We start from the raw sequence: 20,535 nt of genomic DNA, 5'->3' as shown, positions 1-20,535 counted from the left end.
GTTTGCTTTCTTGTTTTTTAAGGGCCAAGCTCTTAAATTGTCAATCATTAAAACAAAGAGAGTTTTAGTGGATAAAGCAGAGGGTAAAATGTTACACACAGTCACTCCTCTGCAGGTACTGCAGACACTATAAAGCAACAAGGGAGCAAGATTTATTTACCTTGGCAAGTGACTTGTATGGACTTACATGACTTACAGCAGCGTACTACAATGATTTATTACAAATAATGATTAAAAAATACAACATTTGGATGCTATTCTATCTCAAATTCAGGCCCAGTCAAAGGTTAAACCATGTATATAAACTTTGTAGCTGACAGTACTTACTATTTTGAAAAAATATGTTATAGTATGAGAATTCTGTTTGGTGAAACATTTTGAAGATATTTCAGGATTTCACATGACCTCTTGGAGTTGCTATGAAAAAAATGCTCACTCACAAATGACTGTTAGACTGAAAAACTTTATATACTATATTCTATTATATAGGATATGTCATTTTAAGTCAGTCTTCTACCTGTAACAACTGAAGACATCAGACATGCTACTGCATACAAAACCAGAACAGTAAGTATGGTTGTATCAGAGCAAGGCATTAGCTGAGCAATTTCAATTCTGAATGACTTTTTAGTAAAAATGTAGATAAAATTTTATTATTTGTAGATATTTTGCAGTTTCTTGTGAAATAAACTATCATTAGTATATTCTGTTCTCAAGCATAAGACATCTTAACTGTTCATACAAAGCCGAACAGAGAATAGTTGCTTATCATCTGACTTCACTCATGCAGGGGAAACACAGATAACCTGAACTGCTGCCTCAGTGACTTCTGGAAAATTTATCTCTTTTGTGGTCCTTTACCACTATAAGCTCCCTGAGCAGGAACAGAGCTGAACAAGAAGCCGTGCATGGCACCCCCTTACTTGGAAAAGGTTTTGTCCTCACGGTCAGAAGGCCAGTTAAGTTTTACGGTGGAATATGGGGAGTTGGGGGTTTTTTGATTAAGAAAGCTGGAAGTTACCTGAAAAGTCAAGTCTCCCATGCAAGAGATCTAACACCCCAGAAAGGTGGAGAAAAATATTAAAATTTACTGAATATGGGGATAATTTAAGTTAGACTTAAGAAAACAGCTGTGATAACTTTAATGACCATATAATTTCCTCAAAAATAAATGACTAGTGAAAAGGGATTACCAATACATGAGGCTGAGAGCTGAGACCCCGAAGTTATTTTTCCAGAGATGACAGTTTCTAAATTATCTTCGCTAGTGCTATGAAAATTACAGTACTAAATGCTTCATTAGAAACAAAAACAAATGACATTTTCTTTGATGTACTGTACCACTTACAGGGGCTGAAAGAAAAAAACTTTGAAAAACAGGTTATTATTTGTATTAAGTATTTTGAAAAAGGCTAATTACTGGAAGCACCTATCACAAATTAAAAACCAAGACTGGTTATAAAGTGTGGGTTTAATTTTTTAAATAGAAGAAGGCATTTAATAAAAGTATGCATTAATAACTTCTAATAAGCTTTAGCCAAGGAGGTTCAGCCACTCTGTGTCCACAACACCTCTCCCACATCCAGCTAATTTGCTATGCAACCAGCTTATTATGAAGTGAAACTGTGAAAGACACAATAGGCAAACCAAGCACACACACACACTGGGATCGAAAAGGGAAAAGGCAAAAATTTAAAAAGTAAAGTGAACTAATTTAAAACTATAGAACCTAAACCTGGGAGGCTGGAAATGCTCACACTGCTTGTCCTCTGCTCCCAAGTGATCTTATTTCCAGTACCCACAGACACAATACAGCAGAAAAATAGTCAATACAAAACACAGATTGAATTGATATGAACATACCTACTAGATGATGAAGACTAGCATTATCTGGAAAACAGACCTTTCTCTCACTAGCCATACACTTAGAAACTTCAAAGTGATGTTCCACTGGTCTGCTTTGTGCTAAGCAATGACTGAACCTCAACTTTTCCAAGAGACATGTAAAAATATAAGTTTTTCTACAAGGAAATTGCTGAGGAACAAACCAAGAAAAACATATGTTCAAGAAAGAAGGCAGATATTCTCACTACTTGTCATATGTGGTGTTTGGGAAAGCAGAAAGCGGGCTACAACTTCATGACACAAAGACGTGGAGCTTTACCTGCACAGGCAGCAGATTTATCAAACCCTACTCAAAATCTACAAAAAATTTATGTCCTTTCTCTCTGCATCTCCAGTTCCCCATTATGAAGTACTTTATTATGGTTTTAAAAGGCATTAAGTATTAGCATTGACTGAGAACAGAGTAACTTTTAGGTCCTACAACATTTTTTTCGAGTTCATCTCGATTTTTCTGTGACAAGAGCCTCGCCTGTACACCCTTATAAGAGGATGAGGTCTAAACAGCCGTCAGAAAAATCAGGCTGCTTCTGCATCCCTTACTTTGGAACTTTCCTTCTGAAGCTAGTCCAGGAAATTCAGTAAAAATAAATGCTACTCTGAGTCAATACAAGTACAATCAGATCACAGACCTGACCAAGAACAATGGTGCTATAAAGTTTTTGGAAGCCATCTGCAGCTTAGAAGGCTTTTTCAAAACAAAGCTTTAGTCAATTTAAAATAATTATAAACAGTAAAGCTCCCCCAAACACAGAAGAAACTTTCCTTTCAAATGTTCTTTATAAACCTTCTTTATGCTCTTTAAATTTGGAACCTGTTTTGCCTTAAAGTATTTTTCCCCTGATCCTTATCTCACTCATGAAAATGAAGTTTTAATTCCCCTCCTCTGCTCAGCTATAGCAGAGGAAAGTAAGTGAATAGTTTTTCTTGGGTGCTCAGTGCTTAATCAGTGTCAAACCGCAACACAGGACTCTATCTATCTATCTTGTTTGTTTCTCACTTTCCAAATCCTTCAAGTTTTTGCTTATATACATTCCTTCCTTTGCAGGTTATTTCATGCACTATGCAGCAATATTACCCTGGCAGCCTATTTGATTAACAGTTTATTTAAGAGCCTGGTCTCCAAGCTGCACACTTTCAAGGTTATATGATTCACAATGGCTATTGGAAAAGAAAGGGTAAGACATCACAGGGACTGCCCTCACACAATGGGAGAGAGAGTTATGAACTGATAAGGTGCAGAGTTATCTATAATTAATACTTTGGAAGATGAACTACTCCATTCCATTTTCCAGCCTGGTCAGCTAAGATTGATCAGCCACTTCACTGTTTGAACTGTCCACAAACTTTCACTCTCAGTACAATACCAAAAATCAGCAACTGTCAGACATTGCTCAGTATGTCAAACACTGAAGGAGGAACAAAACCAGGAACTGTATTTTCCATGGATAAAGATGTAAAAGATATCAATAGCAAATATAACAGAATTACTTGCTTCAACAGAATGAAAATTCATGCTTTTCAAGATCATCTGATTACAGCAAACATTGCTCATACTCTTCAGTAAAATGTGTCACTCATTTCTAAGACACAAAACACTGTAGATGACAGTACCTGAGAAAAAACAGCTAAAATAGGTCAAAAATAAAAATCAAAAAAGCTGGCACTACCTATTCTCTAAAACTGAATGCAAGCTTTTTTGGCACCATCACCTACTGACATGTTAAAAGATACTACTAACAGCATAGGTACACAGTGCTAGGCAGTGGCAACTGCTGCATTTGAACATACAAAATCCAAAACCCCCTCTTGAAAGCGTGTCCTGGAATTTTCACTGCAAGGAACAAACACAACTTATGATTTCTTAGCTATTTTCACTGCTGTAATCCTTTGTGATATTTCTTTAACCATTAAATAGACATTAAATAATCTAAATTAAATAGACATTAAATAATCTTTATTTAATGTCTGTTCCAATTAGCTTCTTGCCCTTTTAAATCTCTGACCACCTTTTTCTTTTTTTGGGAGTTACAACACTCTGTGGGAAACATCTGTAAATAACTAAGCAAACTGCCGTCAGCTTTGACCACAGGATGGAAACCCCAGATACCTACTGCTAGAGCTCAAAATCCTACTTTAAACTGTGCTCATACATAAGGAGGGTAGGCTTTCGTCAACTCTGCTTAATAAACACAGGCCTGGATGGCTCATAGTAAATAAATACATGGCAATGTCAAAACATTATGAGTGTGTCCTATTTTGGAAACTGTGATTGTCAAAATATAGCAAGTTTTCTTTGATCTCTTTCCATAAACTTCACAGCACCAAATCCTTAAATATCTATCATTAGTTAAGGTCCAAATTCATAATCAACAACTGGAAAACATTTAAAGCATACATTCAAGTGCTATAAGTACATTCTATGTATATTACCTTTTAATAGCAGATCTGCCACCCAAGCTTAGAGAATACCATTTACCAAACACAGTTTAACGGATTTACTATTTTTATATAAATTCGATAAAGAATGTCCGTATTTGTTACTAAAACAACCAAATTCAATACAAAGATGAGCAATTAAAGAGTACAAAGCATGTACAAGTTTTAAAGTGAAAAAGCACATTGTTAATGAAATTGTTTCCTCCAATTGTTTTTTGGGGGGTTTTTTTGCCCATTGGAATTACTGAAGACATTACATACAAATTTGAGATGGCAATGTAAAATAAACTAATTATTCTCATTGCTATCATCACTACCATTCTGCAGAAACCTGAATGCTTAAAGCAAGCCTAAACCTCCCAAGCACACAGGCACCGCAGTTGCATGCAGGGAACATGCAAACCCAACACCTACCTCCATTTTCCACCTTTGGAAAGAAATATAAGCAGGTAAAACAAACATCTTTCCCTTGTCTTTCAAACTGAATCAGGGAAACAAGTGCACATCACCTGCCAAAATGCCTGCCTCTAGCCTAATAATATTAACTATCTAAAAAAAGGCTTCAAAGTCAAATTCAGCAATACTGTGTCACTCAAATGTAAAACATAATTTACTTCTGCAGCTAAACTCACTATATGAAGAGGAAACAATTATATTTCCATATTTTTGTACTTCACAATGTTTCTCCTTATGTACTAAAGCATTCTTTATTCCCACAGGGACTGACTCCATAGGCAAGGGTACCTGTAAAATACAAACACTTCTTCCCACCTTGCAGCCAGGTGTTTTTTACTGATATGCTGGTTAGGACACATCACAAAGTTATACAACTTCAACCTTCTGCAAATCAGTCTGGTCACCAGGAATTTCTCCTGTTAAAGTAAGGCATGATTTTTCCAAGGATTTCTTCCCACTGACAATTCTTTGAAACGGAATAGAAGAGAGCAGGCAAAAAGAAAACCAGAAAGTGTCCTGTCTTAAAAAAACCCATCCAGAATTATAGTATACTATTCTCTCCTTAGAGATAGGTCCTTCTGAAGTATCCTGTCAGACATTTGAATCAACAACTATATTCCAACTGCAACTGCCAGCATCAGATGCTTTTTAAGAAAATGTAAACCTCCCAGATTGTGCTGAAAGGCTAGCGAGAAAAACAGTTATACAGCCATTTGATTACTTACGTTGTTGTTGCGTGTTTCTACTGCTGGAAACTTCCTGACTATGAATTTGACAGCAGATTCCAGGTTTTTGTCAATTAGATAGGATGGTTTGGCTTTGGGGTCACCACATGCCTATAAAAAAATACAATACGAAATGAAGTAGAAACACAATCATCCATGTAAAGCTAAGTGATAGTTGCCAATCTGAAGATAAACTAGAAAGATTCCTCTTTTTGTTTGTTTGGTTTTAGTGAGCAGGTGATAAAATGAAAGGCAAAGTGCAGGGACTGTCACAGCTGAAATATGCAATGGGAAACAGTACAGAGATGCTCTTCTACTGAAAAAGATGCATGGAAGTATCAAAGCAGTTAGTGCAGAACAGCAGTGAGGGAAAAAACTCAATCCTAAAAGAAGGAGAAAAAAAATGTTTCCTTTTAATGCTATTCCTGGTTTGAGGTAGTGTTGTATTCATCTGGAGTTAACAAACTGTTAGAAAATTCAGTCATGTCATCATCTGTGGAGGACAGTGCTGGGTACATTAAATGATTCAACTATCCTTTGTGAAACAAAACTAAACACCCCACCACCAATCTGCATTTAATTTTTTTTTTCCAGTTGTTAACTGTAAGACCATTTTCCATCCCACAATCAAACCACCAATATTTGCCTAACATAGTCTCTTTCCTGAAGTTTTACCCATGTTCTTTATTCCTACAGCATCACAGGCTGAGCTTTAAAAGCAGGAATCAAAAAGTTTCACTAAATTTTAATGTGAAGTCGCAACTGTAAGGTCTCCTAAGTAACTTATGTAGATGGATCTGAACAGCTTCTGTGGACAAACACCTGAGGAAGCAACTACTGTTGCCGGCTACAGTGCATGCTGTCAGACACTACTTTTCTGCTACTCTGACTAGCGAGCCATGCGATACCATTTCATTTGGAGCAATATACTAAAAGCAGCATTACTTACATGACAAAATATGTGCTCAAACTGTAATTCTCTCAAATATTAATTTAGTTTTATTTTCCTCAGAGGGGTTTGCGAAGGAGTTTCACGTCTCATGCAAAACTGAATTACATGCTAGGCATTTCTATGCAACAGAGTGAACTCGAATGACAGCTCATTTAAAAACTTTTCCACATTGATTTCTATGACTGAGTTGTGGACTGTAGAGACAGAAGTCATGGAGTATGAGACCGATTCTGAAAGCGGGCAAGCGGGCAAAGGGAAGGTGAAAAGCTTTGCAAACCTTCCAAACTTGTCCTTGCTGGGAAAGCAGTGTAATAAAAAGAGAGAGAAATTACATATAAACAAATTACTCTTAAATTCTAAAGTATTACATTTATGTGAACTAATACACTATTACCTACATCCAAGAGAACATTACAACCATCTGTTACTCTAGTCAGCACACTTTCTACTAGATGTTGATTATTCTAATACTCACAAAAAACTTTATATGTACTTATTAGAATTTCACTATTGTGCAAAGCACTATATAGTGAATATACCAAGACATGTAACTACTAATAGTACTTCCAAACTAAGTTCAGGTAGAGAGGGAAAAGTTAACAAACATCACATGCAACTACAGGGGAAAAAAAGGAGAGAAACTCAGTGAAGTTTTACATACCTGAAAAAGAAACGGTAGCCAAGAAAAAAAAAAAAACAAAAGAGTCATTATTGAAAGTTTCTAAAACACCTACCAGTAGTACATGACCATCATGATGTATACTCATGTACTATTCTGATATCAAAACTCTCATATTTGCTAAGTTTCCCACAAAGGTACTAAACTTTATTACAGTATTGTATCTATAATATAAGAGGAATTTATAATGAAAATAAATTCAGCAACATCCACAGTACGTTAGATATTAAATTGTTGCTTCAATATCCTTAGAGCAGCAAACCACATATGCCAAAAAAAGACCTATTTTGTACACACCTTAAAGTCTATACAATTTCAAAAGTACAAACTATACTGTAAATAGGCAGTAAATATTAAACAAAGAGCTTCAAATTCACGAAGTTTTAATTAAATCCGTGTCATGGGTGTCAGAACCTTTGTCAAATTATTTTGTTGTTCTTGCTGCAAAACATGTAACTTTCTCTACTAACAAGATTCCTAAGAAAACAACCTAACAGACACATATTTGTGCCCTGTTAAATTCCAATATGGTTGCTGTTATATACGAAACAAGAAATCTGCCACTGTTGACTTCATAAATTTTTCAGTCTGAATTCAAACACTCCTTCCACATACACTCCTTATTTTTCCTAGAAACATTTGTTTTCCTTCCTATAAATCAGCTCTCCAAAATGTTTACTAAAACTTAGGTTCTATCCAAGCCCTTACACACACATTCACAAGGAAACAGAGATTTGAAAACATCAACATGCACATCTTCCTGTGGCTTCAGAACTCAGGCCCCAGAAAAGACAAGTGTAATCCTCAGTCTAACTGGCAATCCTCTCAATATATGTGAATATGCTCCTCGTTTGCTTCTTTCCATCGGTTGTTAGCTGACATTATACTTGAAGCAACTGTAACTCTTCCTACTAATAAACTACACTAGACTGATTGATAAATAAGAAAATTCCTGCAAGATGTTAGAAGTATCCCTCACACACACCAAAATTCCAACTTCTAGAAAGCTGTACAAGCCTACCTAGACAGACTGAATTAAAAGAGGACAATAGACATCACTGAACGAGTGGGTCAATGCTTTTCCTTCACTCTCCCATGTTCCACAGCAGCTCAGCTCCTTTCTAAGAACTGGTATTAACAGTTTACTAGCTGTTGTTCCATCAATACAGTTTTCATCCATACAGTTACCTGCATTCAGTATCACAGGTAAAACAGTCTCCATGAGTTAAACCTCTCCCAAAATGGTGAACAGACCTCAAACTCACTATAGTTTACCCTATAAAGCATAAAGAATGAACATACAAATCCCAAACCTAGCACTTTTGCACAAGCATGAACGTGTGTTAAGGCACACAAACAGAATTTTGCTCTAAAAAGAACAAAGACATTGAGGGCAATATTCTTAGAATGTAGATAAGAAATGTAGTTTTTGCTTTTAATGGTTGTATTAGGCAATACAAAATCCTTTGTGAGTACAGTAATGGATAGAAACATTGTGGTAGAACATACAAAAGCCATTTGTCCATATACAGCTCTCCAGTATTCACATAGAATTCTGAGCACCAGCCAAAACCAGTAGCCCTTTCTCAGCCTCATATACTACTTTTTTCCCCCTTGTGGGTTGCAATAACTATTCCTCAATTCATTTCTTATTAGGAAAAAAACACACAATCCAGAATTACTACAATTTTGAGCATTAAAAAGAAATTCACAAATTAAAAATGTTCTTACTAGTGCAGCATTCACAGAACACAGCTCTGGAGCTATGGGGTTCCAGCTGCTTCAGTCCTGAAATATTACACTGAAAGAATCTCCCAGCAGTCAATTCTGAATTTCTTTGTATATTACTAAACAGCTGTTAAGCAGCTATGCTGAAAAAGATCATGAAAAGCTATGGTTAGAAACTAATCTACATAATTCAAAAAAAAATTAATGGACTCAGATGCTGGGTTTCCTTCAAGTTACACAGCATTTCTTTCCACAGATCTTTAGAATGGTATCCTTCTATGATAAGCTCTCAACTAAGTAAAGTTATTCTGTGCACCATTCTGTGCAACTACCAACAAGAACAATATGATTTCTATAGTTAAGAAGTTTGCCATTCACAATACTCATTTGCTATCATATGCACAGTTATCAAGCTTCAGAGAGATCAGACTAATATGCACTGTTTCCACATGCTTCACTAGGCCATGTTTTGAATTAAAGCAGCATTTTCCTACCTAGTGAGGTAAATAATTATATTATTATTAAACAAAATTCAGATTCTCTTCCTCCCTTGATGCTATTAGATTCTTCTATACTAATTTAACTTTGAAAATTTAGAATACTACATATCTATACTTGCTATGTTGTACTCACTCAGAAGCAGCCAACAACAAATCATTCAACAACAAAAATCTTAATGCTTTAGGCGTACATCTAAGATAAGGAGCCTCTAAAGAGGAAAACAGAATATAGTTCAACTGCCTTTGGCCCAGAATACACCAACATTAATACACAGCAAAGAGACCTTTTGCCCCAATACTGTTACAGCTATCACTGCAAAAATCTGAGCTTAACATTTCACTTCCTACTTGAGGGCAGAGGATGTTGAAGGAGAAGAAAAAAAAACATCCATCAACAAAATTACTATATACATGCAGCTGAAGTGGCCTGAACAAAAGGAAGTTTATGTTCAGGTACAATCATTGTCAGTAGTCAGTGCCCCAAACTAGCATTTAAAACCCCTGAACCTCACTCATGACTCAACATCAACCTGTTATGTACCCTTGAATAAGAACACTGGGAAGTAGCACCTGAGTTACATGGCTTAGGATGGTAAAAAAATAAAGCCTAAATATTTACTGTATTATGGAAAGACCTATTATATATTTTCTTTTGTTGTTGCTAAACCCAACCTATTCCAAATTAGCAGCAAGGCTGTCTCCCAATAAAAGAGAAACAGGGCCATTTGAATTAAAAATTACCTATTTTCATCCCCCAAACCTCCTATATCAGCAGATTATCACAAACCATACTTTGCAGCAATTTAATGTGTTTATTACTTCAAGAAATCTTGATTTACTGTTACTGCAGAGCTGAGATAAAACACTGCCACTTGACTGTGGCAACATATACTGAAATAATCTCAGCCAACAAATCACTTCACCTTTAAGCTTCATTTACAAATGAATCTGCACTAAAAACCTCAGTGAATTTAACAAGGAAATTAATGGAATTTCTGTGACAGTATAAACTATGCCATCCCCCAAATTAGTAACTTGGATTCGTAAATGGAAACACTTTCAGGATGTCGCACATTCAAAAACAGGAAAAGCTCCTGTATGTCCCGCTTGCAGTTTACTACAGCCCTTTCTCTTGATACAGCAGAAAGGCAGGCACTGGCAGAAAGTCAGGCACTGCTCTTCTTTCCTCGTAAGAGCTGCTGGCACCAAAGACTTCATGCTAAGATATATCTCTAAGTTTACATGCCTGGTTTCCAGGTGTACCTCCTGTAAATTATATTAAATATAAAAGTCAAAGAAACATTCAAAGAGACATTTTCACCATTAATTACATTTTTGTAAGATAAAACCTATTATATACTCTTTGTTTCTGCCATGCATTTAAAACAATTAAGAATATGAACTCACAATCTCTAATTTTGAAAAAGCAAAACCACTGAGAAGGAGAGAGAGATGAATAAACAATAAAGAGCTGCTTTGAATAGTGGTTCACACTACATTTGCTTTAATATCTCTGATTAAGCCTACCACAACTGCTTGCCTGTATTTTAGGTTGTGGAAGCCTAAGTTCATTATTAAACAGGCTAGTCCCAGGTAAGTTTTGTGAATAAAGCCTTGTCCCTCTTAAAGTCTCTCCAACAAGGTGCAAGAATTAGTTGGTCACACATGGACAAATTATTATAGTTTAATACTTTTGATGGCTAAAATTTAACTGTCCTACACCAGCATCACTAGGATGATCTTGTTCTAAGTAAATTACATTACTTATTCTTGTAGTTACATAAATGATACTTGATGAAAGGTAAACCTGTATCTTGATACAAATTATGCTAATAGTTTCAAGCAAGATCTGGAAGCTGAAGAAAGTCTCTATGTAACTACGTCAGGAAGAGTCTCTAAAGGCCTGGGGCATATCCAAAATATGGCACAAAATTATTAGAAATTTAACAGCTGTTGCACTTTTTATTTACTAGGGTTCAAAACTTGAAAAATAATGTAGCTTCATTTCAATTCAAAATTAAGTCCAGTGTTTCCTAGATCTAAGCAAGACATCTTCCCTGCATTTACTCATTATTTGGTGTGTGTTGAACTCCAAGTATATACCTTACTTTAAATCCTAGTGTATCACTACTCAGAAATTCAACAAAGTAAAATGTAAATGCACGTGAAATCAGAAGAAAAGGCTAGAAAGGACCTCGAGAAATTGCCCACCTACCTCTCCTGTTCCAAGGCAGGATCAACTGTATCTGTGTTGCTCCCGGGACATGTCTGCCAAATCTTTACTTACAGGTCTCGAACATGCTACATTCAAAAACATTCTCACAATATCTTCCAATATTAAATTTCATTTTCCAATATTTAATGTAATCCACCACTTCTTGATCTCTGGTGGTCATACTGGATGGCACAAACTATTCCCCATCTCTCTAGAGCAGTTCTAAATATTTAAAAATTTGTATTACTTATAAGCTGACTTGAAAAAACATTCCCATTTTTTAATGGGTCCAATTTTCTGCACCACCTGTCCTTATTATTCTGCTCTGAACTTTCTCCATTTCGTCCACATCTTCCTTGAAAAGAGTAGTCAACCAGATACGTTTTCAATGAATCTCCATGAAGGAGATGTAGAGCAAAAGGATTACTTTTCCTTCAGATATCTTGCTCACAGATTTATATAACCTCATGTCATCCCTGATTTTTTGCAGCAAAACTTACCTGGCTCTTGTTTGCCCTGGGATGTCTCCAACCTTTCCCAGATATTTTCTCCAGACTTGATATCCCATTACTTCTCATTTTGTTCTTTAAATTCCACTAAGTACAAAATAGCTTACAATCATACCTGCTCAGCCACCTCCAAGTCTGTTAGACCATACCGACACTCAAGCTGAATTTCAATTAGATTCTGTAGCTTGGCCCAGTTTCCTATGTATAAATTTATTAAGCTCACTGTAGCCATCATCTAGGTTATTGATGCAAACAGTGATTGGAACCAGAGGTAATACACAACCCAACAAGACCCTGTTGATCTCTGTCTGACAACGAGATCTTCACAATCATTCCCTAATATGGTGATCCATCTGCTTTCATGATCACAACTTCATCCAGACTGTACTTCCTTAGACTGTTCATAAGAACAATCAGATGGTCACGTCAGCAGCCTTGCTAAGGTCAACACATAAAGTATCTTCTGAACTGTCCATACTAGAGTGACCCATCACCTTGTCGATGACTGAAATATACAGGGTTTGACACCATCTGTACAGTGATAAATTCACACTGTCTTCTTGTGTTTGTAGCACCCATTTAAGCACTTGGTTCTATTAATCAAATATGGGGCAGGTGAAATGCAAAGGATAAAAAAAATTAAGAGAAGTTTCACTGCCACAAAAATTTTCCTCAATGTAGGTTATAAAGTAACATCTTAATAAGAAGAAGCAAGGCAGTGGGAAAGCCTTGTCTATTCTGAACCTCAAATGGGAACTGTTACTACTTTTTAGGTGTATCTCCTCTGCAAACAACTTTAAAAATCTCTTGTAAGTAAAACTGGATTTGGTTTTGTGTCAACACAAAATGAACAGTGATTGCAGGGAGCAAAGTAACTTGTATTTGCAAGCCAAGAAGCAAGGCAAAATAATTCTGGGCATCTACTCTTGATACAAAAGGAAAAATCCACTCTGTATATTTTAGAAGATATCATGGGACATTTTTATTTTATTGGAAAGTCTTACTGTTTCTTTATAAATTTAATTGCTTTTCTGAGTGTATGATATAGTATCACCAGTCAGTGTTTGCTTCTTGAGCAAAGGAATTTTTTTTTTTTTAATTACCAGCACCGTGAGTTTGTTTGGGGCTTCCTCCTCTGCTTATCAATGAGACAGTATTATAAGCCATTCCTCCAAAACCACAGACACAAACATATACTACCATTTTAACCTTTAAAGAACTGCTGACACCTATGGAAGCAATACTACCCCACCCTGAGACACTTCCCAGTGACCTGAAGACATTACCTGACATTATCTGTTCAACACCAACCTTACAATTCAAAACTAAATTATTGGTAAGCTTTTCCTCTCAGCTCAAAGGTCCGCACTCCAGCACAGAGTTTCGTGTCCAAAGGGTGATCAAATCCTACACCATTCCAAACTTCAGAACTCTGCAGATTGGAAACTTCCCCATGGTCTTCCAGTCACCTAAAATCTCTCCCACTGTGTCCTGAAGAACCACTCAAGTGCCTGAGCAAAACTACTTACATTTAAATAACATCCTCAATATAGGTAAAAATCCAGTATTTTCACTATTACATCTTTAAAGAAAATATAAAGTCAGCTAAAGCCTCTGCAAACAGTTATTAAGTTCCTTATTTACGACTTCAGTTTGGTTATGCAGTTCACATCCAAGAATTGGTTTAAGAGTCTCATTTTTCAGATACTACGTAATCGAGTTGGGAAACTCAAAAGAATTTTTTTTGTTAATCACATTTAAAAAACATCTTGCAAACAAAGGTAAAACCTATACTGTGAAGAACAACAGAACACTGCTAGCAAAGCAATTCATGCTAAATAACAGACTCATCATGTTTGATTAACATATACTCTAAATAATTCAAAACCTTAACTTTCATCCCTAGCAGGTCTGTTGACTGCAGTACTACTTCAACACTCATCAAAATCACACCCCCTTGATTTGCTCTGGCTAAATCTCTACTTCAGGTATTTCAAGATCAAATTTCTTACTGTAAACACATCCTAGTATCCAAGGATTTTATAAACAAACAAAAGACAGGCCCACAAAAAAGATTATTCTCTGCTGCCACCACTCTGTAACAAAACAGTTGTTAGTAATGGCAGCATTTACACAAGGTTTACCAACACAAGACTCGGTCTCCTCTGGAAGGTAACCATGAAATCCAAGCTTCACCTGACCCAGGATGGCATGAAAAACCCTTGCTGTCTTTGGTTTATAGAGGTGCAGTTGTACACAAATAATGACAAAAATTACAGGGTAGACAATAACCTACATAACTGTGGATAAATTCTTAAAAAATAGAAGGAACAAACCAAGAGAGAAACCACAGTGTTAAGAGTTCCAAGTTCAGTACTAATACTGGTCCCAACACAAAAGACAGCTGAAAGCAGCAAGCAAAGGGCCATCCTTCAAAGTAACAACAGCAACAAAAAAATCCACCTCCTTACAGGGTGGAAATATAAGCTCTGTCTCATCATCCACTATTACCTGAGTAACTTCACTTTTCCTAATTTCCATGTCACTCTCAGAGGCAAAAAAACCAAACAGCCACACACTCTGTCTTAAAAACAATGAATTTTTAACTGTTTCAAAAGACAACAGTGGCACAGAAGGTCAGTAAACAGGAAACTATGAACAATTATAAGCTATAAGCACAACAGCAACAAAACTGAAATTTGTATAGGAAGATGAAGTATAAAAAAATCTGTGTTTCTAACTGCTTTTAACAACTTCTGCGATTCTTTGGGAAGTAAAATTTTCCTGCTTTGATTCTAATAGTTGAGAAAATTCTTAATCCTTGAAAATCTGTACTCTCTAGACAGCATCTACAGCAATCTCTACTGCTGCTACATATACTTCAACCTCTCACTTCCTCTTATTAAAAATGTCTTAACCATTTCCTTTAACCGCAAACCCACATATTGTGTGGTTATCAAATAGCTTGAGTTTCAGTATCATCTTCAACAGAGGCAGCTATGACAGAATCTTAAACAGCAGCTTTGGAACTGATAGCTTACAGAGAGGAAAAAAAAAGAAATAAACAGAAGTGTTCCAAGCAGTCAGTGATGCTGCAGCTGGGCTGAAGAGAGACTCACAATACAACAGTCAATCCCAAGACTTCTGGGCTCACCATCTGAGCTAGCCAGTTACCCCTGTCAAGCAGTACTGACTGCAGCTAAAGAAAACTACTATTTGAATCACAAATCACTACATGAATACACAAGAGTTGTGCCTGGGACATCTCCGTATTTGCAAAACTACACATGACACAATAATCAAGCCACTTGGTCATGCCTACTCTCTCTCTGTATCCAAGACCTAGCAATTTTGGACTCGGTTCTTGGCATTTGCAGGAAAAAGTGGTGACATCCCCAGTGCTGATGCTCCCCTGCAGAGAGCCTGTCCACCTGCATCACTTCCTAGACATAAGTAACAGCAGAGGCTACCACCATATGGGCCAACATGCTCAGGACTCCGCCATCCAAACATGCCAAGCAGAAACATGTCTGTAGGCACTGGATCATTTAACAGGAGTAAGTGTCCCTATATCAGAACACTGGGAATGAAAACAGAGCCCAGACTCACAATGGCTAAGGCAGAGCTATCAAGACAAGGTTTAATTTCTCCAGTCCTGTTTCCTGTCCCACAAAGCAGGGCTGTGCTCAGGAGAAATTCCCCTTGCTCATTTTCACCTGATATATTTCTCTCAAAGTGCAACAAGCACACACACAAACAACTTCCTCATTTTTATGGTTTTCCCCATAAATTGTGAATTTCTGTTTGTTAGAAGTGTAATTATATTGTTACCATTATTAAACTGAAGTGATTTTCCAATGTACAAAACTACAGACTAAAAGGAACCTTTCAGAAAGACAGGAACTTGTAATCACCTAGTCAGAATGCTTTATTTATGTCAGTGAAGATTTGTAGAAACACTCAATTGCACATCAAATACTGAAATGGCTTTGGATTAATACTGACTTATAAATACTTCAATCACTTGGTTTGTTGGGTTTTTTCCCTGAAAAACCATCTTAATTAAAATCAACACTGCACTTGATAGTCCTTACTTCTCTGGTCTCCCATATGAGCAAAACTTTGACAAAACACATCCTTTACCTCAGATCAGTCAGGCCACTCCTGACAGAAACCTGGGTCCAGAAGTCAGAGGACCAAGTAAATACCTAAAACTCTCAATCTCCCTTTGCCACTTCAGCTGAAGCCAGCATGGGAACAGCACTGAAGTTTTAATGTGCTGAACCCACAAAGGTGTACTTGAAGGTAATAACTAGCATTTTCTTTGAAATAAGAAAAACCTCTCAAATAATTGTGCTCAAGGCAAAGCAATAAAATCCTAACTAGTATTCATTACTGGAGGTGGGTTGAGGGGCCATACACTTTCAGACAATATTTCACTCATTAGGAAAATGAAGCTGGGAAGGATACAAGCACCCAGCACAGGGGTTGGAACTAGATGATCTTCAAGGCCCCCTTCCAACCCAAATAATTTTATGATTCTGTGGCCATGAACTACATTCTTTCCTACAGGAAAACATAACGATTACCTCCAGAAGAGAAATTAACCGAGCACGAAGGCGTGACCCATCCTTCTCTCAACATCCAGACCTACAGCTTCCTGCACCGCCGAGCCACCTCACCCAGGCCAACACCGATCCACTTCCTTCGGCAGCCGGGGAGCAGCTCCAGCAACCACGGCAGCCCCAAACACCCGCTCCATCTCACGCCGAGAGATGCTAAGCAACGGCGGGCCTCGAACTTATCGAAATCAACATTACGAATTTTACCCCAAACCTCTTTTTCCGTTCGGTAGCGACAGGTTTTGGCGTGGGAAAAGCCCCGCGGCGCTGCCCGCTCGTGTGAGTCACGCACGGCAGCGGGGCGGCAGCGGCTCCGGGGGCCGCGCCGGGACCAGGCCCCGCTCCTGCGGGCGCCGCGAGGATCGGCCCGGCCTCCTCCATTCCTTCATCCTTCTCTCCCGGTATCGATGCGGCGGCCGCACGAAAGCCCCGGCCCTCCCTTCCCGGGCCGGGCGGCGGCGACGCGGCTCCCGCCTAGCCTCCCGGGCCCCGCCGCTAGGCCGCCGGCACAGCCGCAAGCCCAGCGGAGCGCCGGCCTGAGCGGCGGTGAGGATCGCGCCGGGGCGGTTCCCCGTTCACCCCCCTCTCCGCCGGGGCCCCCCGCACCTTCTTGATGTTGTAGAGCCGGGTGAGCATGCCGACGCCGCGGTCGTTAAGGATGGTGAGCTTCTCCGCCAGCTTCTGCTGGCTCGGCTGCAGAACGGACCGCGACATCTTGGCCCTCCACTACCCCCACCGCCGCTCACAGCCCCGCGGCCGCCGGCCTGGCCCGGCGCTCCCTCTCCGCCTGGCCCGGCGCTCAGTGCCTCCGCGGGGCGTGGGCACAGGTCACGTGGGGCGGCGCTCGGGCTCCCCCTGCTGGCGGGCGGTGGAGGCGCCCGTGCTGAGCGTTCCCCGGTTCCCGCAGGTTTGGGGGCACGGATGGATATGTGAGGGGGGTTTCGGGTAGAATACCAAGGTGTGCTTCGAAACAGTGAAGAACGTCCGTTTTCCTTCAAGGTTTATACCGAATATAGTTATGGATGCCCCATCACTGGAGGTGTTGGCTGGATGGAGCTTTGAGCAACCTGGCCTACTGGAAGCTGTCCCTGTCCCTGGCAGGGAGTTGGAACCAGATGGTCTTTATGGTCCCATCCAACTCAAACCATTCTGTGAGTCTATGAAAGCCCCATTTTTTTACTTAATCAACTTCCCTTTTTAATTTAATCAACTCCATTTTTTTACTTAAACAATGAAAGTCCTACACTTTGGCCACAATAACTCCATACAGCTCTACAGACTGGGGCAGAGTGGCTGGAAAGCTGCCCAGGGGAAAGGCCCTGGGAGTGTTGGTCAACAGCAACTGAACCTGAGCCAGCATGTGGTGAACCTGAGCCAGCCCAGGTGAGCGAGAAGGCCAATGGCACCTGGTTTGTGTCAGGAACAGTGTGGCCAGCAGGACCAGGGAAGTGAACATGCCTCTGTACTTGGTACTGGTGAGGCTACATCTCAAGTGCTGTGTCCCGTTCTGGGCCCCTCAGCTCAGGAAAGATATTGAAGTGCTGAAACTTGTCCAGAGCAGGGCAAGGAAGCTGGTGAAGGGTCTGGAGCTCATGTTCCCATGAGAAGCAGCTGAGGGAGCTGAAGTTGTTTAGCCTGGAGAAGAAGAGGCTCCAGGGGGACCCCAACGCTCTCTAGAACTCCCTGACAAGAGGGTGGAGTGAGGTCGGGGTCAGTCTCTTCTGCCATGCCAGTGAGAGGATGAGAGGAAATGGCCTTAAACTGAGACAGGGGATATTCAGATTAGACATTAGAAAACATTTTTTTGCTGTTTGGGTAGTCAGGCATTAGAATAGGTTGCTCAGGGAGATGGTAGAGTCATCGTCCCTGAAGGTGTTTAAGAGTCATCTGGATCTGGCAGTGGGTGATGTGGTTTAGGAGTTACAGTGGCAGTACTGGATTGACTGTTGGACTGGATCATATTAAAGGTCTATTCCAACCTTAAAGATTCTTTGATTTTTTTACTTAACCAACTGAAATTAAGAACTGGGGCCCAGCAGACCACTGCACAGAGTAATACTGACACACTGTCACTGTTGGTGACCCTTGTTTTCTGAGGGCACTTCCATCAGCACCAGAGCATCACATCTCTGTGATGGGAAGAACTTGGGGATACCCCTGGGGCTGTTGCCATCCCCCTGAGCTGTTGCTCTAGACCAGTGTACAGCAAATTCAGAGAAACACCATATCACCAACTAGATGAGTCACATCGCTGCTATTTTTTTCACTTGAAGCCACGGAAATTAAAAGCATATATTTTTAAGGAATGATGACATTTCTATGCCGTGAATATCAACAAGAGACCTCCAGAAGAGCCATCCCTTATTGTAACCTCTTAGGGAGATGATTGCAGCGCAGAGATGCAGGGATGATTGCAGCTAGGATGCAGGGATTCCCAGTCTAGGGAATGAGAGACAGGCTTAAGAATTAACCTTCTAATCTCATTTTTTTTATATAGTGGCACCACCATCTGTGCTCGTTTTTTGCGTAATAATACTTCTATTTCATTTTCAGTTCACATTTTTGCACTAGAAATCAGAATCAGACAGTCTCAGTCTTTCAGATGTTTTAATCTATTTTTGGAAAGCATAGAAATGAATGTGAGAAGCCTGAATGTAGTTAAATTGTTACTGACCTCTCTCTTCACTTTAGCAATTACAAGACAATTTATGATTCAGAATAAAACCAGGAAGCAAGAACTTAGAGTTCCAATCTGAAGTCTGCTATTGACTCATTCATTGGCCTTTATCAGATGATTTTATTTCTCAGCTTCGTGTCCAAGAGTCAGGAGTACCTAGCAACAATGTTGTAATGATTAATTAGGTCAGACCTGTTAGACCTGACTTTTCACTACTGGAGTCTATGGAAAACATCAAAAATATTCAAATTGCTATTTAAATTTATAAAGCATAAAATGCTATATGATTTAATGTGATTTAATGAATATCTGTAGTAATACTTTCCACAAAGCATCTTCCTTCCATTATAAATTATTTTTTGAAGTATCGACTGTAATATTTCTAGTTGAAACAAAGATGTTTCTCACGTAGTTGTACTGCAAAATAAGAATCATAGAATGGTTTGGGTTGGAAGGGACCTTAAAGATCATCTTGTTCCAAACCCCTGCCATGGGCAGGGACACCTTCCGCTAGACCAGGAACTCCGTTCAACCTCTCCAGGGATGGGTAATCCACAGACTCTCTGAACAGCCTGTTCCAGTGCCTCACCACTTTCACAGTAAAGAGTTTGCCCCTAATATCTGATCTAAACTTACCCTCCTTCAGCTTAAAGTCATTAAAGAACAAATACTACTACTTTTTTTGTTTCTCACCTACACACCTATAGCTAACACAACAGCATCCCATTTTTAATTTCATAATCAATTATTTTTAGCCATATTGGATATTCTGGAAGTTTCAAACAGTAACAATCACAGAATTTGTAATTTATATATGGCCAAGCAAGTGGAATGACATCACTGAGCTGATTCATTGTGAGTTTTTGTGTGTCGTATTGAAACATCTATGATCTAACATCCTAATCTTTCTTCCTCTGGAATTAGTAGAAAAACTACAGATCACACTGGAGTCAGAGCTACTTGATTTGATAAGGCTTGTGCTTAACGGAGCTCACTGGAAAACTCTCAAACTCTCTGTAACTACTTGTAACTACTCTGAGACGTATCCATGCTGCATAGATAACAGGCTAAGGCACAGAAGGGAAAAATTACTAACTCTCCCCTTAGTAGTAGAATCCTGTTTTTAAACTC

The 20,535-nt window shown here is 38.9% G+C and overlaps 1 protein-coding gene across 4 annotated transcripts in view; it reads right to left on the bottom strand.

Moving 5' to 3' along the window:
* Positions 1 to 17,536, bottom strand: part of NCKAP1 (NCK associated protein 1) — a 62,166-nt gene extending 44,630 nt beyond the window's left edge. For 2 of the 4 annotated variants that reach the window (XM_048308619.1, XM_048308620.1), the window contains exons 1-3: positions 17,334 to 17,536; positions 6,752 to 6,769; positions 5,523 to 5,633 (exon numbers count right to left, since the gene is read on the bottom strand). In XM_048308619.1, the coding sequence (XP_048164576.1) occupies positions 5,523 to 5,633; positions 6,752 to 6,769; positions 17,334 to 17,441 (237 nt within the window). In that variant the 5' untranslated portion in view covers positions 17,442 to 17,536. The remainder of the gene's footprint in view (positions 1 to 5,522; positions 5,634 to 6,751; positions 6,770 to 17,333) is intronic. The other 2 variants (XM_048308621.1, XM_048308623.1) reach the window with 1 other exon arrangement.
* Between the last annotated feature and the right edge of the window lie 2,999 nt (positions 17,537 to 20,535).

The sequence above is a fragment of the Corvus hawaiiensis genome, chromosome 7, assembly GCF_020740725.1.
Source record: "Corvus hawaiiensis isolate bCorHaw1 chromosome 7, bCorHaw1.pri.cur, whole genome shotgun sequence".
In the NCBI taxonomy this organism is placed as follows: Eukaryota; Metazoa; Chordata; class Aves; order Passeriformes; family Corvidae; genus Corvus; species Corvus hawaiiensis.
Note: the sequence above shows the minus strand (reverse complement) of the source record. Positions and strands in the feature narration are given on the sequence as shown.